At 38.5% G+C, this 26247-nt stretch overlaps 1 protein-coding gene across 1 annotated transcript; it reads left to right on the top strand.

The window, feature by feature from the left end:
* Positions 1-728: 728 nt before the first annotated feature.
* LOC307265699 (uncharacterized protein) lies at positions 729-26247 on the top strand. The gene is made up of 27 exons (XM_080047494.1): positions 729-772; positions 2518-2620; positions 2822-2873; positions 3951-3974; positions 7183-7332; positions 7451-7618; positions 8326-8373; positions 8582-8737; positions 8856-9020; positions 9733-9780; positions 9986-10141; positions 10259-10423; positions 11004-11027; positions 11127-11675; positions 11780-11868; positions 11997-12058; positions 13552-13673; positions 13832-14050; positions 15456-15650; positions 15791-15940; positions 16019-16194; positions 18712-18885; positions 20191-21546; positions 21689-21730; positions 23628-23681; positions 23782-23848; positions 26009-26247. Exons 2-27 carry the CDS (start codon positions 2519-2521, stop codon positions 26071-26073), a joined length of 4578 nt encoding a protein of 1525 aa, XP_079903620.1. The 5' UTR covers positions 729-772; position 2518; the 3' UTR covers positions 26074-26247.

The following is a 26247-nucleotide window of genomic DNA, read 5'->3' as shown; positions in this document are numbered from 1 at the left end:
AACCTTCAGAATAATCATGGGAAGTTAAGTTGATTTAAGTACTTTAGAAGTTTTAGAAGAAAAATAATGTTGAGATAAAGGCTGTTAAAGATGGTCGCATAGGAGAAATATACAGGCGCAAACAGACAAGGTTTATTAAAATAAACATCTAAATATACATTTTGGATCTTTAATTTATACTAGTATGAGAGAAGACATGTTATGGAAGCAAAATCTCAAAATTGACCTGTGCTTGGAAAAACAATATTATTGCCTGCAGTGTCTTGAATTAAGATATTATTTGGTCTTAAACTATTTAAATTCCTTAAACAGAAAGAGAATTGTATATGATACTGTGACAAAGAGTCAAATTTGTTAATGTGGCTATATATACCTCAGGAAAACAGGCCGCATTGCATATGTTCTTTGTTTGAATGTAGATCCTCTGGCATGACCATTTTATGTTCAGTATGGAATAAATAGCCTAACACATGATAATGATTACCACTGTGTGAATACAAAAAATTGGATTTAAATACATGAGATGCCCATTAGCTGTACCACAACCACCATAAATGTCAGACACCTATGAAAAATGTAAAGGGAAAGTAAACACACATTTTTTTTGTCACAATCACGGCGCTCTACTGTCGTCTAACCTGCCAGACAAGGTGTGTGTGTCATTTCTGGAAGTTATGTGATGGCACTTCTCGCATGTCACATGAAGTTATGCATCTGAGGACAAACAGTCAACCTCCTTACAAGAGACAAGACAGCCAGAAAACAGTGAGAGGTAAATCTTATTTTGATACTTCATTCTGATCTTATATAGGGTGGTTATTTATTTGTTTGGATGAGGATGCTACATGTTACAGAGAAGGCAAGGGGTAGTTTGTAGCTTAGTCTGTAGTCATGTGAGCCAATTTTACATGTAGCCCATTGTACTAGACAGATGAAAGTGAGGCTAAGAGGAATGCATTGAATATTTCTATCCTTGTAAATACGACAGATGAATGCCCTTTGAGTAGATTTTATGAGAGCATTCTGAGAACATTTTACTTCAAAGTGTGTGCTGGCAGAAAGATCTGTCCCCATTTGATTTGAGTGAAGTTTGAGAAGAATAGTATTTGAAGGGATAGTTATGGTACTGTTCTGATGACCGCAGACAAAGGGAATGATAGTATGGGCTTTATTTTTACCTTAAAAATATCATCATGAAACAAATCATTCTGTAATAATAACCTTGATAATAGTGCTGACAATGATTATAGAAAGTCTATGTAAGGGCTTACGAAGTTATGATTTTTGTTTAAGAGTTTTGAAAATAACTTATGTTGAGATAATGGCCATTGAAACAGACAAGGTTTAGTAGAATAAACTCCTAAATGTACATGTTAATTTGGAGTTTTCATAGATAATTCCCATTAATATGAAGTTGTTTGATGTCTTTTTTTGATGCATATGATTAATGTTGAGCTCCGACAGTAATCTGCGTGCCTCCTTGCCTTTTTCTTTCTTTTTTTTCACATTTGCGCTTGAGGGAAGTTTTATTTCCAAAGAGAGACAAGGAAAAGGTGGAACTACCGTGAATGCTGCTGGTGTGCAGTCAATATGACTGTCAACAGAGTATTTCTCTATCAGTTAAAGCAAAGAGACCCGAGATAAACGTGCATCACTGTGTGGCTGCTGTAATGTGTTAACATTGTCGCCAAAAATAAATGCAGAAGCAGACACGCAGTAGACGCGGGATTTGTGGCCCGGGCCACAGTTGTACATTAACGAGTTCCCCCGACCCACTCCTATAGATCTGAGAGCATCTTAAGAAGCTCCAGAACCGGCATTTCCACATTGACCTTGGGGCCAGTTTAACGGAGTTCAAATGACTTGGTGTAAACTAAGCAGACCATGTAGCAGCAAAGTTTCCAACGTGGTGGAAATGATTCATTAGAGATAAGCCAAGGAACAGTATAAGTGACATTGGGTTAACCTGGAAATCATGACGCATTCTCAGTATCATGCTGTAACCAGTTTTCTGACTAAAACAAAGTCCGAACAGAATCTTAAAGTCTTGCAAACTGAAAATTCAGGCTAAATGAAGGGAAACGTGTGAAATAATAGCAGTGATTATTGTCTCATTGTTGTTGACATTCAAAGCAGAAGGTTTTGGTCCATCCACCTCTTAATGTCATGTAACCGTTCATGAAGAACTGATTAGAGTGATTGCAAAGTTGGCAAAGTATGTGTTTACAGGTCTGGGAGTAAAATCTTGCTGACACTGGAAATCTTTTATCTAAGCTATCTAGTCTGTGTTGAGACTAAACAGACTTCTTTTTATTTTTTATTTTATTTTTTTACTGTTTTACATTTTGTTGATACGATCAGTTTTCATTTTCAGTGGGTGACATTATGTGTCCCTCAAACAACATACATTTGATTGTATGTTGTTTCGAATCATCTTACAATAATAAATGTAGACTGTACATTAATTTGTTTGTGTAATGAGAAACACTTTATTGCTTGTGGTCTCTCTCCTGTCAGGATGGCATTATCAAAGGCAGTAGGATACTTTGTTGTTCTTCTGGTTATATTCTACAGTCTGGGGGAAACTGGATACAGACAGTCTCTGAATGTATTCTTTGAGGTAAGAATAAGAATGATTACACACACTGTAGGGATTCTGCAACTGGTGGGATTTTGCCTACCGTATGTTACACAGTATATTTGTGTAAGATGGTTCATCAGTAGTTTAAGTTTTGTGTAAAATGTGTTATTAAGTCAGTTATTTCTTGTGTGTAGACAAACTGTACATTTGGACTAAATAGATGACAATTGATTTTTCCAGGATTTGATTGGTACAAAAGTCTTGCACAGTCACGCCAGAGATAAAAGAGCGGGTGAGTCACATCTTGACACCTAAGTGATACTGTCTGTGTCTGTGTGTTCAATACAACAACCAAAAAATGCCACTGAGTCATAATTGTTTCATTTCCTTGGCACTGAAGTATGGACTATCAATTCAGCAAGAATACAGTATCTGATTATGTCTGTTTTATGTTCCGCCTAGCCACCATAATGTTTTGAGTTCATCTTTGGTGAAAATGGTATTTAATCAAGTATTTGAATTGTGCTTCTATATTGTGCCTACTTAATGCTGTAGCATCTAAGTGTGGGCCTTGTAGGCACGAGACAAGGAACCACATGTTACAACAAAAAAAAGTAAATGCTTCCTCGTATTCTTTGGAAAAACTCATTGAGCCTGATAGTTGGTCACAAAACTCTGTGGCATGCGGAAAGATAAAACATCTAGCATTGTTTTCTAGTGAAGTGATACCATAGTTTTGATTGAAAAGATTAAAACTGTCCACTTCATGTCCTTAAAGCCAGCTCTTGTTATGAGAAATGTGTCTCTGTCCTGCATGGATGAACTACAATGAAGATTGATCTAAAAAAAATAATAATAATTAGAATGTCATGGAAAAGTCCATTCAACTTTCATATATTCTAATTTCATTACAGAAAGTGACATATGTTAGGCCTTTCTTTTGTTTTAATTTGGATGATTACGGTTTACAGCACATGGAACAAAAAAAGTCCAGTATCTCCAAATATTAGAATATAACATACAATGTGGGTATGTTATGTGCTGTAGAAAAGCAGCATCTTGTATTTTCCATTGTTCAAACTTTCATACAGTGTGTATGGATCTGAGCTCATACAACTTCAATAGACCAGTAGGCTCTCAAGTAAAAGACAACCTAAAGAGTTTGACTAACATTTGACTATCACACAGATCAACACAAATTACATCATGATCAATGTACACAGTCAAAAGTAGTGACAACAAAGATAGAACTGTTCCACTGATTGTATAGTTGTACTAGAAAATAGTGTTTCATATAAGAGACATTGAATACAAAAAAGTAATGTGACACTTCAAATGATGCTTACATTTTCATTTCATTTTTTTTCAGTACCTGTACCTGATGCACTGGATGGTATGACTCATCAAATATAGAGAATTGTAGATTTGTGTGTGTGTGTGTGTGTGTGTGTGTGTGTGTCAGGGATGGAAATTAACTTTTTTGCCTACCAGCCACTGTGGCAGGTAGATTTAAAAATCTACCAGCCACTCATCTTTTTTACCAGCCACTTTTTATACGCAATATCTTTTTTAATATATGCGTTAATGTTAAACAATACAATAGTAAGAATAGCTAATGAAAGTGTTTTTCATACAAATGTTTTCCATCAGAAGTCATTTGTACTGTAAGTAGGTGCTACCAAGGAACTGAGTTGCAAATTAAATGGTACACTCTTACTATATATGATACACAATACACGCCATCTTTATTTCAAAACATTGTATAATTGAACTCCATATATACTCTGGGTTCAATGCAACTTTTTTTCCCAACTGGCCCGCTTGGCCAATAGATCCGAGTTTTACTGGCCCCTTGTATATTTTCACTGGCCCTGCAGACACCTTTTTTTCATCATTTAGTCAATAATTATAATACAGTATTGAAGTTACCTTTTTTATTTTTAGTTAATGATATGAAATGTTGATATTGTTTATCACTTTCTCCATATGCATTAGGGATGTGAATGTGTCGACACATTGACCGGTTTTCCACTTGCGCTCAAGTCGAATTTAAAAATAGAAATCTGAAAATCAGGGAGTTATGCCGTTTTATTAATGGGAGATGTCACCGTGTCACGTCTGGTCGTGAGCACGCTGCAGGAGCGTCACTTCTGCAAGGTGCGTGCATGAAGTAATCAGCTACACATAAGAGTCCGGTGTGGGACCATTTTTTCACTGTTGATAAAAAACAGTGCAGTGCAAAAGATGCAGCATAATGTTAAACGCTCGTCTGAGACTATGACGTTAAATCATCTAGAAACACACGATGCCTTCGTCCGAGCAAAGCAGCGTTTCACCGTGAGATCACTAGTGAGTGCGCGAGCCACCGCACGGGGAAGAACTCTGTGGTTTGAGGCTCAAATAATAGTCTCGCGAAGCCAGACCAAACTACAGCAAATAGTATGGTCTGGAAGTACTCTGTTTAGAGCCGTCTATTCGGGTGGGGAAACCGGGGGAAACTGGGCTAGCCTGTTTGTATTTGTTTAAACCAATCACAATCATCTAGGGCGGGGCTAACCCCGGGAAGCAGCAGCGGTGTCCTGCAAAATAGTGCCGGGGGGGGACTTATTTTGATGGAACGTCTTCACGCCCAGAGACTGTCAGAGAAATGGCTAAACCCGCAAACGCCACACAAAAACTATTAAAGACAAAAGGAATATACATAGTGTGTTGCTTTCTAACCAGCATGTCAAGACACCATACACTTTAGCCCCCGAGGAGCTCACGGGATAACTTAACCGGAGTTAACTTGCCACGTAGTGTTATCTCTGGTAACATTATCATCGGCGGTTGAGAGGACGGCTACGGCGGTCGAGTAGAATTTATAGCATTCGAGAACTTATGTCACCACCTCCTATCGCTGTAGTCAGAGCCGTAGTCCGTCTGTTTACAGGCAGAACAGGGTTTTGACGTTGTGAGCGCTACACCAACTGCAGCAAGTAGCCGTAAGTTGCTAGGTGATAGTGGAAGCCGTTGGAATCTTTCCCCGTCGCTAAAACACCGCTGCTTAGTCCCTAATTCACCAAAGAAAGGGAACGGCGGATCTTAATCTAGCTGGTTATAAGGTCCGGTGCTCAATTCAAACCCCCACGCTTCATTTTCCAGAGTTTATGACGGTATTTCTGCCCGGGGGTAGTTGTACAATGAAGTTGGACAGCTAGGCTAAGCTAGGATGCGTCCCGGACCGCCGAAGTATCGCCACACTTTATTTCTGTCTACAATAATGTGACTTCCCACACCCTGTGTGTGTGTGTGTGTGAGAGAGAGCGCTGCACATAAGCACACGGGTTGACTGTGAGCGAATTGTTTCCGAATTTGAGGGGGATCACAATAGGGGAAAGCCAGCAACCGGAAAAGGAGGGGGCTGCGTCAGGGCTGCGTTGCTTTTCGACGCAAGCGAATAGACGCTGGCGGAAGTGGTCATGCCAGACTACTCAAATAATAACCGGGGATATTCTCCCCGTTAGCGATACCGATGGGAAAGGCTTCCCTGTTTGTATGCGATCTGATTGTATGTCTCGAGCCTTAAATACAAAGCCATGTCGGCAAACTGACTGCGCGACTCAAGGGACTGTATGTGAGCCGAATCCCTCCGTTAGTTTCTGTTTCAACCGACACAATTAAAATCACCTCTAAGCACGGACAGCGTTTAAATAAAGCATCTCATTTGTATTACCATTAGGGCTTTGATGCAAATACTGTAACAACGGCGGCAGCTCTGCTGCTTAAAGGAAAAGCGCAGTTTTCACTTTATTTTCAGCACCTCAACCTCTGCTGTGGGAAGAAAAAAAGGGGGCAAAGTAAGTCGATTGATTTGTCGACTTATGCCTCCACACGTTAACTCGCAGATAGTATTTCCTAGCGGAGCGGATCGCGCCGTAGTTCAGTTCGACTAGAAAGGCAAAAAGAAACTGTTGAACTGTGTAGCGCCCTGTCATCATGTTCATGACGAATGTATTAAATATGCAAATTAGATCGGACCTGACTGGAAAGTATTACCGACACAGTGGCGGGTGAAGTGACACAATTTACACGCCAGCACGCAAATCTACCCGCATTTGGCGTGTGACGGGTGTTAATTTCCATCCCTGGTGTGTGTGTGTGTGTGTGTGTGTGTGTGTGTGTGTGTGTGTGTGTGTGTGTGTGTGTGTGTGTGTGTGTGTGTGTGTGTGTGTGTGTGTGTGTCTGTGTGTGTGTGTGTGTGTGTGTGTGTCTGTGTGTGTCTGTGTGTGTCTGTGTTTCTGAAGATTGTCACTGGCCATCTGAAATATAGACAAATTGCTTAGCTTTTCCATATACAGTACAACTATTTCAACGGTTTGGAAAATATACATTTGCCTCTGGGCTCACACAACTTACATTCACCATGTAAACATTCACCATTCAAGCTAAGGTTAGTGTAAAAGTTTGAGGATCAATAATTACAACTCTTCCACCTCATTTCCTCAAGGCCATCACATACTGTATATTGTATCAACACACCCCTACAACATAGTGAAACGTTTTGTGAATAGTGATGGTTATAGAAATCTGTAAGTGACTTTTCTCCTATTCTTCTCCAGTGGACATTGATATAGTCCTTGACTTGCGCGTGCCAGCCCTAAGTGCTCCAGCAAATTTCATTGATCAATTCAGGAACAGACTGCTACATATCCCACTCCCCTACAACATCAGTGCCTCTGTAACGGTAGTAGACTTCAATTTCACCACTGGTAAGAACTTGTGCTTGCCTATTTGCTTCCTAATGTAATTTGCATTGCCGATTTGATACTGTTTTCTTAAATAGTGCATAACCCATTATGGACTAAAGTTTTGACATTTCTTTGAAAGGGTGCTCTCCAAACTCCACTGGAGGACTGCAGTGTCAGTGTGAGGATATGTTTGCTTGGTCATGTGACAAGTGTGACATCTATGGTTCTTGCAGTAATGCCTCAACACCATCCTGTGACTGCATTAATGGGCTTCCTTCTGACGGAGAGTTCTGTGAACCAATCACAAGTAAGCATTTGATATTGTTTAGCTGGTTCAATAAAAGTGATATTTTCGGCTTAAAAGTAAGAAATGAATATCGGCAGTATGTGCCTGACTGTCTTACAGTACATGCGGTGTTCGGGAATAGTGAACTCCATGTAATTAAACAGTTCTGTACATTCATATTTTTGAAGTGTTTCAAGCAGTTACATTACTTTGCATTTTTTGTGTAGTTAATTGAAACAATTGGTTTTCTTTGTTTGCCGTTGCTTCTCTCTCTGATTGAACCCTCATTGACGAGCCCCGGCACGCCCAGGCAATGCATTTGTTGGGCAGCCACTGGATGTATTTCTGTTTCTTAATTTCTTTAAGAAATGTTATTTAAATGTAATTTTGTTTTGGTTTATGTATGACTTGTTGAACAAATCGGCACTTTTAAGTTTCTGCAATAAACTCAGGGGCTTTAGTCAACCAAACTAGATTCCTTTCTAGGGTAGCTTTGCTGTAGTTCAACTTCTTCCAATGTGAAGTAATTGGTAGTTTGAAAAGATGCGCTTTTAAAGTAGTGCCCCCAACACTGCTTACATGTATTGGCATCAGCATGGCTTAAGTTGTGCTTGATTATCTGACAAACCTATAGTCATCTTATGTTAAGAATAATTGATGATATGATGTTTTCTTAAAAAGTTAAAATAATGTAGCATAATGATTACATCTTAAATGTTGCTCCACAGGTATCACTCAATGTCCAACTTCAAGTCCGCCTCCAACTCTACCTCCTGGTATGGGACACATTTCTATTTGTTTTGCATGGATAAAGTTAAACAGAGTCTGTAGTCGTTGAAGACACTTGACAAAAAGTATAAAGGACATATTGATCTTAAAGAGCAATTTTTTTGACATAGCGTATCATCATAATTCATGAAATGTGTTGTGCATAGTCATGGTTATAGAGATCTGTAATAGATTTTCTCCTGTTCTTCTCCACAGTCCTACTGGACATTGATATAGTCCTCGACTTGCGTGTTCCAGCCCTTAGTGTGCCATCAGATTTTATTGACCAACTCAGGAACAGACTGCTACTTATCCCACTCCCCTCCACCATCAATGCCTTTGTAACGGTAGTAGACTTCAATTTTACCACTGGTAAGAACTTGTGCTTGCCTATTTGCTTCCTAATGTAATTTGCTTTGCCGATTTGATGCTGTTTTCTTAAATAGTGCATAACCCATTATGGACTAAAGTTTTGACATTTCTTTGAAAGGGTGCTCTCCAAACTCCACTGGAGGACTGCAGTGTCAGTGTGAGGAAACGTTTGCCTGGTCATGTGACAAGTGTGACATCTATGGTTCTTGCAGTAATGCCTCCACACCATCCTGTGACTGCATTAATGGGCTTCCTGACGGAGAGTTCTGTGAACCAATCACAAGTAAGCATTTTATATTGTTCAGCTGGTTCAATAAAAGTGATATTTTTTGCTAAAAAGTAAGAAATAAATATCGGCAGTATGTGCCTGACTGTCTTACAGTACATGCAGTGTTCGGGAATAGTGAACTCCATGTAATTAAACAGTTACTGTACATTCATATTTTTGAAGTGTTTCAAGTAGTTACATTACTTTTTGGCTTTGTTGAGTGGTTAACTATTGAAACAATTGGTTTTTCTTTGTTTACCGTTGCTTCTCTCTCTGATTGAACCCCCATTGACGAGCCCCGGCATGCAGGCAATGCATTTTTTGGACAGCCACTGGATGTATTTCTGTTTCTTAATTTCTTTAAGAAATGTTATTTAAATGTAATTTTGTTTTGGTTTATGTATGACTTGTTGAACAAATCGGCACTTTTAAGTTTCTGCAATAAACTCAGGGGCTTTAGTCAACCAAACTAGATTCCTTTCTAGGGTAGCTTTGCTGTAGTTCAACTTCTTCCAGTGTGAAGTAATTGGTAGTTTGAAAAGCTGCGCTTTTAAAGTAGTGCCCCCAACACTGCTTACATGTATTGGCATCAGCATGGCTTAAGTTGTGCTTGATTATCTGACAAACCTATAGTCATCTTATGTTAAGAATAATTGATGGTATGATGTTTTCTTAAAAAGTTAAAATAATGTAGCATAATGATTACATCTTAAATGTTGCTCCACAGGTATCACTCAATGTCCAACTTCAAGTCCGCCTCCAACTCTTCCTCCTGGTATGGGACACATTTCTATTTGTTTTGCATGGATAAAGTTAAACAGTCTTTAGTCATTAAAGACACTTGACGAAAAGTATAAAGAACATATTGATCTTAAAGAGCAATTTTTTGACATAGCGTATCATCATAATTCATGAAATGTGTTGTGCATAGTCATGGTTATAGAGATCTGTAATAGATTTTCTCCTGTTTTTCTCCACAGTCCTACTGAACATTGATATAGTCCTCGACTTGCGTGTTCCAGCCCTTAGTGTGCCATCAGATTTTATTGACCTACTCAGGAACAGACTGCTACTTATCCCACTCCCCTCCACCATCAGTGCCTCTGTAACGGTAGTAGACTTCAATTTTACCACTGGTAAGAACTTCAACTTGCTTCTTACTTCCTTTATCTTATTTGCACTGTCGATTTGATGCTGTTCTCTCAAATAGTTTGTGACCTGTATGGGTTAAAGTTTTGACATTTCTTTGAAAGGGTGCTCTCCAAACTTCACTGGAGGACTGCAGTGTCAGTGTGAGGATACGTTTACGTGGTCATGTGACAAGTGTGACATCTATGGTTCTTGCAGTAATGCCTCCACACCATCCTGTGACTGCATTAATGGGCTTCCTGACGGAGAGTTCTGTGAACCAATCACAAGTAAGCATTTGTTAACATGTAGCCGATCCAATAAAAGTGATAGTTTTGGCTTAAAAGTAACCAATCAATTTCTGCTGTGTGTGCCTGACTGTCTTACATGTATTGACATATTGTCATCTACTTTTGAGCATAATTAAAGGTACTTATGGTGTTTTCTGAAAGCTTTAGTGTGTAACTTTTTCATATGAATAAATGTTGGTTACATTCAATCCATCACCAAACAAGTTGTAATCTAAAGTTAATTAAATATATCAGCCCCACAGAACTCTTTCTGTTTTTCTCAGTATGGCAGCGTTTACACATTTGTGTCGCCCCCCGAAACTGGCGCAGCAGCTCTGAAAAATCCCAAGAAGTGTAGAGGAAATGTTTCAGTTGTTGATTCTACTGCTAAAAAAAACTTGGTACTACAGCAGAAGGAATAAAATCCATTTGGATCACCGAAGGCTTACCTCATGTAGATGTGCCAACAATGTTGTTAACATTCCACAACATTACTCATGGAGGCGACAGAAGATACACACTATAGCTTTAAGTAAAAATAATGTAGCATAATAATTGAATCTCTAATGTTGCTCCACAGGTATCACTCATTGTCCAACTCCTGGTATGGAACATTTTTTATTTCGTTTTAAATGAATTAACAGAGTGTGAAACATTATATTTATCTAAAAGCACAATTATGGATTTTTTCTTTTTTTTACAGTGACAACAACCCCAATGACAACAACAACCGCAATGACAACAACAACCCCAATGACAACAACAACCACAATGACAACTACAACCACAATGACAACAACAACCCCAATGACAACTACAACCACAATGACAACAACAACCCCAATGACAACAACAACAACCCCAATGACAACAACAACCCCAATGACAACAACAACTTCAATGACAACAACAACCCCAATGACAACAACAACCACAATGACAACAACAACTTCAATGACAACAACAACCCCAATGACAACAACAACCACAATGACAACAACAACCCCAATGACAACAACAACCGCAATGACAACAACAACCGCAATGAAAACAACACCCCCAATGACGACAACAACAACAACCCCAATGACAACAACAACAACTCCAATGACAACAACAACAATAACCCCAATGACAACAACAACTCCAATGACAACAACAACTCCAATGCCAACAACAACAACCCCAATGCCAACAACAACAACCCCAATGCCATCAACAACAACTCCAATGCCAGAAACACCAACAATAAGTAAGGGTATTAACATACAATGTAAAGTATTAGGTTTTCACGAGTAAGTTGTGACATATGTATCTTATGAAATTGTTTCTTTGTGATAACACTTTCTGTTGTAGGTAGGAACTTCTCGTTTACATTTGACATGCCATTTAATGAAGCATACAATAACAAAACCAATGAAGTTTACAAAGACGTTAAGAGAACTGTAAGTCTTCCATCTTCAACGTGTCACTTACTTCTGTCACAATGCTGATCTACTGAGTTGATGTGATTTTTGATCCTGACTGTACTGCATAATTGATAACAAATAGGATATTACACTGTCTCAAACAGATTCAATCAGAAAGTACGAAGCACATTCCAACTCTACAATCAACAAGCATAATTAGATTCCGGTAAGGCAAATGTATTCTTTTGGTTTGCTTTTGAATTTTAGCCATGGTGATGTTGACATTTGTAGTTTAGAATGAAATGTCTCAACAACTACTGGAAGGATTGCTGTAAAGGTGTATTGTTAAAAATGTTGATGATACTTTATCTTTTCCTTTTGCCCCTTTTTTCTGGACCAAATTTCAGTTTTCCCAACACTGAATACCTATTGACATTCCTATCAGCTCCAGCTGGTCTTCTTGTTTATTGTTAGTTAGCATATATTACGGTGCTGAAATAAGATCACATGTGCTTAGCATCAGCTAGTTGGAATTGTCTTTTCTTTTCTTTTCTGGCTTATATCAATGTGGCCTTGGTTGAATATTCCCACAGTCAAAAATAGCACCATATAAAAAAGTATCACTTTGGCTTTTTGATCACTTACTTACCTCCTGGTCAGAAGAATGTTTGAAACGTTCAGTATTAGTAATGCTATGATGTAAGAACAATTGAACAATGCATTATGTATTTATCTGCCTCATTTTGTAATTAACAGACTATACGCAATATGTGATAAACTTGTTACCATATTATTTAGTAATTGATTACAAAATGCAGTAAACGCTTAATGAACAATAAATTAATAATAATAATTAATTGATTGGATTTATATAGCGCTTTTCAAGGTATTCAAAGCGCTTTACAGGGTTCCAGGTTCAATTCGTTCACACACAGTCATACCGGTGGTGGTAAACTATGATAGTAGCCACAGTTGCCCTGGGGCAGACTGACAGAAGCGAGGCTGCCATTCCGCGCCATCGGCCCCTCCGACCACCACCTCAAACATACAGCAGTCATACACATTCACACGAGGCAAGGTGGGTGAAGTGTCTTGCCCAGGGACACAACGACCATGACACAAGTGGCCGGGCGGGGATCGAACCGCCAACCCTAGGATCGTTGGCCAAGCTTAACCACCTGAGCCACAGTCGCCCCAAAGTGAATACTTATATATTAAAATAAAATAATTAATTTATACATTTAATTTTTGAGTCACTATGATTCATGCTAAAAAAACATAAAATATATGTTTTACAATGTTGAAAAAAAAACATTGACACATCAAATGAATGAAGACTTCAATTGTGTTTGTTTCTTACATTAAGCAGGGACAGATCATTTCTGTAAATGAGTTGTAAGTGTTATAACATTATTAAGTGAAATTGTTTTACATATTGAAGTTTAATTACATAATGTGTTTTTACAAACAGTAAAGTAGAATGTTGAGGTATTGAAATGTTGTTGATCCCAGACATTGAGCATCAGCTAAAGTTTGGTTAGTTAGTCTTGTTGGTTTCACTATCAACACTATACTTTCATGACGCAAAACAACTAACCAGGCGGTTAATGGTGGTTAACGTCAAGTTTCCACAGCAGATACAGGCTACAATACAGTCCTAAATGGACTTCATTATATGCTTGTGATAGCATTCAACTTGGATTCACTTGTGTATTACAGGAGTGGGAGCACCATCGTTGAATACACAGTAAACGCAGCTTCTTTTCCAGAATCGGGAATTGCCAGTTTAGAAACAGGGATATTTAAAGAGCTGGCGAAAAAATACAGAATGTTATTTTACAGTAAGACATTTTTATATAATTTCATAAATATTTGAAACAACACAAATTATTGTTTTCATTGTTACATTAGCAGAGTTTTCCATGTTAAAAATACCTTGACATTCTGTACAGATGATGATATAATAATTGTGTAACCTTTGTGTTAAATTTTTCCAAAGGCACGAAAAGATTACGGTTTGAACCAACTGAACAGTCGTTAAATGAAAAGATGACTGTGACATGCGGCCCTCCACCAGACGGCCTCCCATTTGGTATCGACTGGACGGTAGAATGGAGACTTAATAAAATGTCAATAACCCAAGACACACAACACATATTTCAACCGAATGGGAAAGCGGCATGGTTAAATGTGTCACCATTTTCTATCACTGACACTGGTAAGAAATAGACCCCAGTATGGTGCAGTCCTTACATTTTTTTCCATTTCTGTCTCAGTTTAAATTTTCAAATCATACAAATGTACAATGTACAAACCCAGAGGAAAAATGTACTGCTCAAAGCTTGCTCTTCTACAGCTCAAGAGACAAATTTGAGATTCTCATCTGAGCCTCATTTTAGTCTCTTTTTGGTCTGAAATGTTTCTCATATGTTTTTCCTAAAATTCACTAGGAGAAATAGGTGAGACAGAGTTACTAGAATTGCTCTTCTCAATTCAGTGTTTTTAATTGCTCCTTTGTTTCTCCTTTGGAAAAGAGAGTCAACAAGAAATCAAATTATAATTTGTTGCCTTTATTTATAAAGGTTAATCCCAATCTTTATCAATTACCATTTATAATTTATTTATTTTTCTTTTATTTATCATTTACCTGGTCCCATTTACACGTTACCATTCACACACACATATCAATTCAGGGTTCAGTGTCTTGTTCCAGGTCACTTCGACATGAGGCGGGACACGGGGCTTGAACCACTGACCTTCAATGAGTGCTCGTTGAGAGCTCTTCATTTGCTCCGTCTGAGCTTAGTATGAGATGAAGAAACTGAGACTAGATTGAGTTCATAGAGAGAGCTCTTTGATTTCCCTGCCTGAGATCACAAAGAGACACAACAGTTGAGAAACTCTGAGAATTATTTGAGAGTTTGATGAGATCTCTTCTGAAACTTAAAGGAGACTAAATTGAGATTTAGTGCATCTTATTGCTCCGGGAAAAAAATGAGAGACAGGAGAAATAAGCCTCAGTCTCAGTTTGGTGTCACACAGATCTCATAGTTGTCTAGGAGAAGTAAATGAAACATGTTTGAGATCTCTTTTCAAATTTTCTTTTCCTCTGGGAAGGGCTGTCTAGGGCTTTTCTTTTTGTGCTCTCTCTGATGTTAATTCTTAATGGCGTTGATGCAATATATGTGTTAAAATGCAAAAACCCAAATTGTTACTGTGCGAATTGCTTATCCTGAAGTATAAGGCTGAAATAGTTACATATGTTTTGGATTTTGGAAGAATCTTTAGGTGAGGTTACATTACTATTGCAGTTTACGGTTTAAACATATCTAAAGGTTGAATTCCATTAATTCTCTTGTCTTATCTTCTGGTGATACCTTTTCAGCTGTAAGTATCCTACTTAGCTACAGTATTTTGACAAATGAATGCGTTATCATGAAACCGAAAACTATAAGAATTTTGTCTTTCTTTCAATAGACAAATACAGAGCAGATATGTATCCTGTATCAATTTACTGTCAGGTTCACTTAAAATATATCCATGATTATATAAAATGTTTCAAAGGTTGTGGAAAAATGGCTTCCTTTTGATTTAAGTTTTAATTCATTATCCTTTAATTTCAGGAAATTATGAATGTAGGCTGATAAGCAGTGATGGAAACTCAGTTTATAGACAGGAGGGGAAAACTGTTCTCAAACCTGAAATCAAAGTGACACCCCAAAGAATGGTCAAATGTGAGGTTGGAACTCAACAGCTAATACAATGCGAAGTGAACAGCCCCTTTGAGGTGGAGTTTCCAGGATTGTCTCCTTCACAAGGTAAAACAAAATAAAACCACACAAAGGCAATTTTGCTACTGTAAAATCTGTGACGTATAAATACATTCCTCAGACAACTTTTGGAGTTGATGTCTATACATATTATATTATTATCCATTAATAAATGTTGATGTTCTTAGTCCAATGCCAAAACCCAGCTCGTGAGTGCACCTACACCTACAGAATTTCACGTTCCGACTGTGGATCAGAAAAAAAAATCACTTGTCAAGTGAAGGACCGTACAGAAACAAGAAGACTAATAACACTAGAATTATCCACAGAGGGCGAACGTAAGTATAGATCACAGTATCGTTACAGGTCAAGATATTTTTCCATGTTATTAAAAGTAAACAATTCTTTCTCTCTAGAATTTACATGTGAGGAAGATCCCTTTGGTAGTGGAAATGAGGGTGACATTGCTAAACCTGGTTGCAAAACGAACTTCGTTGGAGAAAGGATAGCAGTTTGTCTAGATGGAACATGGGTAGTTGAACGAGACACCTGCATCCCAAAACCGATTAATGACCTGCGGGATGAGTCTCAGGTGACTTAGTTTTCCAGTTGTTTCAGACACCACAGGCCTCATTTATAAAACTGTGCGTAGGATTCACGTGGAAAGGTGGCGTATATATGGATGAATCACAGGAAGTGCTTGCGACAAAAATATTCAAGTTTATAAAACAGTGCAAACTCACATCCTACGTTTATGTTGCCCAGGGCTGTACAGTGCGACAGTTTTGACCGCATTTGCTACTGAAATTGATCACGTGTGATGATGAATACAAGTCCATTCGCACTAGTGCTAGTTGATAATGAGGAGAGGCTGTCTTTGAAACACAGAGGAGAGATGCACAACACTGCTTAGAGGGCTCTACATTAACACTCCAAATGGGGGTAAATGTAGTCTTAGGCAAGTAAGTTATTGAGTCCACCCTTCACTTTGGCTGGTGAAAGATATGTGTCCTCGGGATCTGTTCTCGTGCAGCGATTCTACTGTATAAAAACTTCACCAACGGTAATAACCGGAAGAAGATTACCGCAGTTAAGTTAGCGCGTGTGCAAACAGAACATTTCCTGTGCGCCTTCACGTTAAAAGCCTGTTACTAGCCAAACGTGAGTTGACTTTTATTTTAAAGCCGGTAAGAACCGGAAGTTAGCGCTTCACAGCCCTGCACTGCTCTAGCTAGAAAGGCAACTCATTCAGCTGCAGAGAAAAGTCAACAGTAGTCTAAAAACAAAGTTTGAAATAAGCCACTGAAGAACAACTTCCAACACATTTACAACAACCTATTTAATTTATCCTAAATTGTACCAATATGTATACTTATTTATTTAATAGGCTATGTTTAATGTTTTAAAGTTTGGTTTTAATTAACAGAAGGACATTTTCTAAAAAAAAATATTATTATTAATATAATAATTATATGTATATACAAAACATATATAGATATAGATATTATCTTTATATTTTTATTGGGGAAAATAATTCTGAATCAGCAAAAAATTGCAATTGGCAGGTTAGATTCTTTTGTCTAAATTGCAATCAGTGCACCCCTATTCATTCTTCTACAATTATTACTGCACACACTAGGATATAATATTAATTGAGAATCTCAAATGAGACCAAGATGAGATGCTCAAAGGTAATTACAGTGAAATGCAAGGGTTAAGGTTATGCAAGTTTTCGATCATACTTTGTGTGCTACCAAATTTATTTTTGTGCTACTGAATTTTTTTGCTTGCTAGCACCAGTGCTACCACCTAAAAAAATAAGCGTACAGCCCTGATGTTGCCTTTCATAAATCACAATCAACTCCAAATGTGGCGCAGCCTTTGTGGACTTCATGTTACGCCCATAGTTACATCATTGAACGCCCCAAATTAATATTAATTTCCTGACTGCATGAAGGCGACGTGGCAAAAGCAGACTGAAAGGGAAAATGGATAGACTCCACACGGTATAATATCAGTGTAGTCACATGCCAAAGTTCCTTTTGGGGAGGTTGCGACAAGGGGAAATGTAGTTTGGTGTCACAGTTTGAGCGTAGAGGCGTCAGAGTGTCAGAGTGTGGTATAACTGTGAACGCTGCTGTCTCAGAAGGTCGGACTGCGGCGAAATAAAAAATAAGTTATCCGACATAAAAGTGCACGCCCAAAAGCTCATCACACAGCATTGTTGGCCAAATTACATACGTTATTTCAGTGTTTAACATTTTAAATAACATTTCTCTGTGTATTTATGATCCTTAATCATTTTATTTTTGTCACTAAATGTTAAAACAATCAATCAATCAATCAATCAGGCGATTCTTTATTCATTCTAAGATGCGCTTTATCCCTATTTGCAAAAGGAACTCCTTATATATGACACAGGACATGTAATATTTGGATTAATTTTGCACAAACACATAGTTTATAAATGAGGCCCCTAATAGACTTACTACGAAGCAAGCTCAGCAGAACCTGGCTCTCTTTGCCTTCGCTGGCTCAACAAAATCTAAGTGTGTAAAGTGACATTGTAAAGCAATTAAACGTTAAACTTGACTCAGCAGATTTAAACGCTACATCATTGAATTAATTAAAACACTATACCGCTGTCAAAACATTGCTATATTTATACACTATGGTAATACTCAAGAATGTTATTTAAGTCTGACATAAGCTACTGTTTTCCAGGAAAAGAGTGCTTTAAAACTCAGAAATATAGATATCTTAGTATTTACCCTGTTTGTGTTTTTAAATATCTATTTTACATTCAAATTACAGCAGTGGCTTCTAAATGACATTCACAACAACAAATTTGCTGAGCTTCAGTTTTTGATAGTAAAACTATTTTTACCATCAAATTTGCTTGTCATTACATGAGTCAGTGGTGATGTTGGTTTGGTTTACTCTGTGACAGTCAGCTCCACCCATAAAATTAGAAGCTACCGTTAACCCCTGTATTGCTCAAGATTCAGTGTTCAGGTAATCCATGTTTTACTATGTGTACATCCTGCACATAGTATCTTGATCCTTGAGATATGGTGTAATGCTAAAAAAAAATGTTTTTATCTAACAGAACTTGATTGACAATACACTGCCACGTTTCTTGGGCCGACTCAGAGGTGTCACTACCAACTTCACTGAGGATGTGGTTAACTCTACTGCAACCATCAGTGCAATTGTTGAGATACTCAGCAATGTAGCCAACGCATTAGCAAATTTTTCCCCCGTAACCAACACACCCATGGAGGTATGTGAATCGTTCTGCTGAGGTTTACGCATGTCCTACACGTTTTTTATATATTAAGGCTGTCAAAATTAAAGCGTTAACGCAGGGTGATTAATTTCTGGGAATAATGCACCCATTTCTTTTAATGCATGCACAGACAGAATGACCCGTCCGATATGTCTAACTTTTATTTTTAATCGGTTGACAACCCTAATATATATATATATATATATATATATATATATATATATATATATATATATATATACGTATTTATATACAGTATATATACAGTATATATATATATATATAAATATGTATATATATATATATATATATATATATATATATATATATATATATATATATATATATATATATATATATATATATATATATATATATATATATATATATATATATATATATTAGGGCTGTCAAATTAACGCGTTAATTTCGATTAATTAATCACAGAAAAATTAACGCGATTAAAAAAATTAACGCAGATTAATCGCACTTCTATAATGCCTTTGACCCGGTGCAAAAGTGGTGCGGAGCTGCACCTGTAGCTCGCCGGGCCGGGCGCGTGGGTTAAAGGGAGAAAGGTAAAGAGAGAAGCAAGGGAAAGGGGCCGACTCGAAGGCTCTATGGACGGTTTATGGGATGCATGAAGGTAGGAAGACATCTTACTTAATTCTCCGCAGTGTCCATGCATTATTGATTTAGTGGGTGCAACAATGTAGGCTAGGTTCAAAACAGTGAGTAGGCCATATCTCTCAATCTTCCTCCAATTTTGTTTGCTAGCTGTCTAGCACCCGCCCCGTGTGTGTGTGTGTGTCAATATTTTTGCCTAGGAGTAGGCTACGAAATGGTGGCAGTGCAGCGCTGTCTGTTGTGGGAGATGGAAAGTCGTAATTTTGTCTGCTTGTTTTTTTGAGAAAATTCGGCGCTAGTTCATGTATAAAGCTGGCTGAGGGGAGGAGACAGAAGTTACGAGAGACGGAGAGCGAGCGCGCGCGCGAGAGAGAGAGAGACAGAGAAACAAACTGTAGTAGGCTATACAGCTGTTTATAAACAGGTATAAAAGTGTCATAAAAGTATGCGATTAATTTAGATTAATTAATCACAGAGCCTGTAATTAATTAGATTAATTTTTTTAATCGCTTGACAGCCCTAATATATATATATACTGTATATATATATATATATATATACTGTATATATACACATGCATTTTTCATTGTTTTATTATTTTCTATATGTATTTCATTTCACATGATCTAATCATTTTTACATGATCTAATCTCTTATTTCCTTTAAATTTAGGATATCCTAACAACTGTGGGCATCCTAACCATTGATGATGCAAAAGGTACATGGACCGTTCTGAATAGAAATGACACCAACAATGCCGCACGAACAAGAACCAACAGCCAAAGTGTCAGCTCAACATTACTGCTTTCTCTTGAGAACATAACAAGTCGCCTCTCCAACGACACTTTTTACATCCCCACGCCGTTTATTCTCTTAACCAAAACTTTCACTGCTGACTTTAATTCTTCAGTGGCGATAGATATCCCACAGACGAATGGAGGAGAACAGTCGATCTCTGTGATAACATTTGCTTCAATGGATAACGTGCTCCCAGCAAGAGACGATGACAATTCGAGCGACACTGTCATCAATGGGAGAGTCGTACTCGTTCAGTCCAGTGGTGCCGTCTCCAATGTTTCGTTCACATTCGATGTTATAAACGCTACTTTGTTCAACCCTCAGTGCGTTTTCTGGAACTTCAGCCTCTTCGCTGGGCTCGGGGGATGGGACGACGAGGGCTGCGAGTTGGTACACAACGTAAACCAAACCGTCACTTGCAACTGCAACCACCTGACCTCGTTCTCTATCCTAATGTCACCCTACAGTCCAGCTGACCCAGTGCTGGATTTTATAACCTACATCGGAGTTGGCATCTCTATGGCTTCTTTGGTTATATGCCTCATTATTGAAACTTTCATATGGAAAAAGATAAGACGAAACACCACGTCCTACTTGCGTCACGTTTCCATCGTTAACATCGCCATCTCGCTCCTGATTGCAAACATTTGGTTTATTATCGGGGCAGCTTTTTCAGATTTAAGCGATAAAAGCTCACCAGAATGCTCTGCGGCTACATTTTTTAGCCATTTTTTCTACCTAGCCCTATTCTTCTGGATGTTAGCCTCAGCTCTGCTATTGTTTTACCGTACAGTCAGTGTCTTTGACGGTGGTTTGTCGAGAGGATCTATGCTGGCCATTGGATTCTCCCTAGGCTACGGGGCACCTCTCATCATCGCTGTCATTACTATAGCTGTAACTGCACCCAGCAAAGAGTACACCCGAGAAGCTGGGGTCTGCTGGCTCAGATGGGACGATTCCAAGGCTCTACTGGCCTTTGTGATCCCCGCACTTTCAATAGTGGCGATAAACTTCTTAATCCTGATTGTTGTGCTATACAAAATGTTGAGGAGAAGGGTAGTGACGGACGCCGCACAAGCAGCAGAGAGGCACGTATTGGTGGTTATTGCAAGGAGTTTGGCTGTCCTCACGCCATTTTTTGGATTAACTTGGGGTCTGGGAATCGGACTAGTGATCAGCCCACGCAACAGAGGAATCCATATTGCATTTGCATTCTTCAATTCATTGCAGGTACAAATAGAGAAGTTATCATTACTGATAGTCATATTACTGTGAGTACTGTGGTATCTGAAATCCTTTGTATTCTGAAGACTGAATTAGCCTTTTGTCATGAAAGCCCTCTTAGCTGATGCTACTGTGAATTTCTCTTAAGGGTTTCTTCATATTGGTGTTTGGAACGCTGCTGGACAAAAAGGTACGCATGTCTTCAGTTCACAATGTTAATCGACTCCCTTACTAACTAGGAATGGGAATCGAGAACCGGTTCCTGTTCAGAACCGGTGCCGAGTGAATCAATTTCTTGGAATCGTTAACATGCCTGCTTAACAATTCCGCTTATCGGTTCCGTTCGTTGCAAATGCTTCATGACTTCACACACGTGCTGATTTGTTTTGGTTCAGAACGCAGCAAACATGGCGTCGAGGCAGAAGCGCTCTAAAGTGTAGTTGTATTTCACGTGAAAAGGCGACAATACGGCCACTTGCAACAATTGTAAAGTTTCCATTTCGCCAAACGACACAAGCACAAGCAAGCGCGCAGACTGCAATCCGGACGGTGAAACGTTTAAACGTCCGCTGTCTTACTAGTAGTCGGCACCAGAATTGCCCATCACATGGATTTGAATATACAATGTATGAGAAATATCGTGTGTGTAGGCCTAGGTGTGGGCTGATACATAAGGGAGATACATAAGAAGGCAAGAGCAGCATAAAGCAAAGCAAAAAGGATTTCTTGACCGCTGCCAAAGGCCCGCTGTTTACTCTTGTTCATCAGCTATTTTAATGCTGCCTTTACGCACAGCGGCGGAGACAAACCCAAAACAACACACAGAGGGACTCGGTGGTCTGGTGATAAGGAAACGTTTTACAAGACACTTTATAAAGACAATAAGACACACTTAAAATAACGATCCCTGCACAAAAAGCTCTGCCTTGGATTATTTGATGGAGCAATCGATGTGTATAAAACCATCCGCTATGTGTGTCTGATGACAGCGCGCTGCACATAAGAACAGCATGTACATTGTAAAGCTGAGATGGAGTGGTGACTCCTCGTCGCTGGCGTGGTGAAGAATAAGCAAAGCAATACATTCTCTTTTAGCCTTTATGGCATATTTATTCTCTTCTTGAATAGCCTACATGACTGACTACTGTGCAGACAGTTCAACAACAACGTACAACGTGACAGTTTTACCTGAGGCGTTCCCTTCACTTGAACATAGTGACATCATCACGTTGCCCCTTCAGAGTAAGGGTGCAAGCATATAATAACACTTAACATACATTAAAGATCTCGTATCCTTCCAGAGAGGGCACACATGATAATTGTTCTGCATAAAAATGGTTAATTTGCCAAAGTTGATAGTTGGTCTTATCTTTTCAAAATACTTATTTGTATTTTTTTTTATGTCAGTTGAATTTTGTTTCAAGTGCAAATGAGCACTGTTAATATTCCAAAAGGCACAAGCTCTTCCTTGACTGTTTTAAGTCAGTGTTTTTAGTTTTTAGGGCACATAATGCCGGCATTTGGGCTTAAAAGCCAAACATTTATTTTTTTGTCTGGACCAATTAATGTGAAAATTGACAATTTTCTAATCCTAAAGTACTCTTGATAATCTCTCAAGGCACACACTAGGCACACTTCTGATTAGATATTAAAGAGAGTTAATACAAACAAACTAATTTGTACTTATTCTCTCACCCAATGAGAATCGATAAGGAATCGGATCGATAAGCAGAATCGGAATCGTTAAATTCTTATCAATTCCCATCCCTATTACTAACACAAAGGAAAAATCCACTCTAAAGTAAAAGTAACATTTGTTTTTTCTCTTGTGTTTCATGGTTTACTGCTTACCAAAAACTGCATTGCATGTATAAAAAGAGTTAGTGCTTCTTTCCATTGCATGCTTTAACAAGGAATTTAGTACAATCTTTAATAACCTCTGAAGGCAAAATACATTGGTGGTAGAAATGTCTCTGAAATCCCACAAAGAATCCTTTATGTCAACCCTGAAAAAAAAATGTTTAACTGAAACAAATTTACGAGTGTTTTATTCTTGTGAGCTGATTTTTGAGATATTCACTTTTCAGGTGCGGTCAGAATTGGCGGTAAAGTCAAAAACTTCCAGCAGTGGTGGGGCGAGGGTAAGAACAGTTGTATTATTATTATTTTTTTTTATATTACAATTTCTTAAACAGATTCAAATATTTGGTCATTCATGTTTTGCCTTAATTCTTGTTTTAGAGCACCAGCGCTGGAAACTCATCAAGTGCTTTTCAAGACTTTTTCCGGAACTGGAGAAGAGGAAGAGGTAGAGCAACAATTAAGCAAAGAAAGAAACATAAAAAACAAAAGCTCTGAAGTATAACTTCTAAATAGTTTAGTGGTTTCATTCACTGTGCAAAAGGCCTAGGTTGGTAGATTTATCCATTGCCTAGTCTTGATTGAAATATCTCAACAGCTATTTGACAGTTATATACAATTTGTCAACATTTTGATAGAGACATACATGTTCCTCATGTTATCTCAATAATGTAGAGTGACCCCGTGTGTGTGTGTGTGTGTGTGTGTGTGTGTGTGTGTGTGTGTGTGTGTGTGTGTGTGTGTGTGTGTGTGTGTGTGTATATTTATATATTTATATATACACATTATATTATATATACAGTATATATATGTATATATACATAAATACTGTACATATACGTATATGCCACCACAGAGCTGCTTGCTTGGCTGTATGGTCATCAGTGTTGGGCAAGTTACTTCAAAAGCGTAATGCGGTATTTATTACTTATTACTGGCATTTCAAAGTAGTTAGTTACATTACAATATTACTGTCTTTGAATTGTAAGGCATTACACTACTTTTACATTACTTTTGCATTACTTTCACCAAAATAACATGAAATATGGATTTGGTGTTCTCAATAGATCTTCTTGTGTTCAATGCAGCTCATTACATAGCAGGAGGTGACATGGTATGGCATAATGACTGAGCTAGGCTTAAGGCTAACACAAGTAGGCCTATGCTATATAATATAATGGTCACAGTTATGGCTCATGGTGCAATACATTTTATAATAGAAATACTGTATCTTTAGGTATTTATTTAGCCTATATTAATATCAATAGAGCTAGAGCCTACTACTGTAGATTGAAAAAGTAAATTGAGCCTCAAAGATTTGTTTCTTGCGTTCTGGCGACTTAAAAGCACAAACAAGTTGTTCACATCATCAACTTTTGCCTTTTTTAGTTATTCCAAATAATCTGCCTTATCATCTTGCCATCTAATCTAAATGATAACAGCCCATTATGTTTGTTTATTGCTCTCTTGCGTGACATTTTATAATAACAATAGTAGCCTAAATATATATCTCCTTTGCTAATTCAAAGCATCCACTCATTATGTTGGGAGTCGACGTGTGTGTCAGAGGCATGAATCGACAAAGCGATCAACTCTATTGTGACTTTTTTGCTGCAGCACTTAGTGCTAAGTTAAGTTATCTTTATTTGTCAGTTGTACACGAGGCACATTGAAATGCGTCTTTTCGCATACCCCCTCTCAAGTTACCACACTTCGGAGGGGGTCAGAGCGCAGGGTCAGCCGCAGCACAGCGCCCCTGGAGCAGTTTTGGGGTTTAGTGTCTTGCTCAAGGACACAATGGTAGAGATGGTGGGCACCGTAGACGCAATACCAGCCTCTGCTAGTTTTACAACTAACACCCTCCTGTCCGGTGCCGGGGATCGAACCAGCGACCTCATGGTTACTGGTCGGCCACCTTTTCCTCTAGGCCATCCTACCACCGTAATGGTGGCACACTATCTCCGAGGCACACTATCTCCGATTTCGCACCTAACAACAGCACGATTAATTTGCAGCCTGGACGCGGAGGTGTGTCACCTCTCTGCTCTGACAGCAGGCAGGGACTCGCTCCGAGGGGCTGCTCCGAGACTGACCGCCTTGTAGTGCTTTGAGACGGGGAGGGGCTCTCGGCAACACCCGCTGCTCGTTGAGCACAGAGTGATACGTGCTTTCACGTCAGAGTCTCCAAACACCACAAAAGTTTTCAATAACTTGGGCAGTGAGACGGAAGCCAGTAGGCTAGCGCATCTTTGGAATCAATTGTAGCAGCAAATCGAGTTTTCTTCTCCTCTAGCAGTAACATTAGCGTGGGTTTTTTTCTCCTCTGCGAAACTCGCGGTGTTGGCCAATTTGTATAAAAACAACAAACCAGTCAATTTCGGGTTTAAAATGCATTGTAACGCGCGTTTCTGAGCTATGTACTGCGTTACATATTACAATTTTTTTGCTGTAATGCCTTACATTACCGCGTTACAGCAAAACGTAATGCATTACAGTAATGCATTACTTCCTGTAACGCGTTACTCCCAACACTGATGGTCATGGTCAAGTTATTGTCATATTGTCACAGACTTAATCACTTTTTTTGCTGGGTTTTGTTTTGTTTCAGCTGGTTACAATGCGTCATCTACTGGCACAACCTCCGGTGCATCTAACTCCTACACAAACTCTTGAAGATCTTTGCAGACAGCTCTTGAAGGCCCGAATGACAATCAACAGAGCCAACCAGCGGTTTCAATCATGTATTTTCTGTCTATCTTCATCGCAGCTTTAACAAGTTCGATGTATGAAAGTTAGAATTGAAGTATAATGTAACATTAAAGAAGAGTGATATTTTATTTCTTGAAA

The sequence above is a fragment of the Ammodytes marinus genome (assembly GCF_949987685.1).
Source record: "Ammodytes marinus genome assembly, chromosome: 19".
NCBI lineage: Eukaryota > Metazoa > Chordata > Actinopteri > Uranoscopiformes > Ammodytidae > Ammodytes > Ammodytes marinus.
Note: the sequence above shows the minus strand (reverse complement) of the source record. Positions and strands in the feature narration are given on the sequence as shown.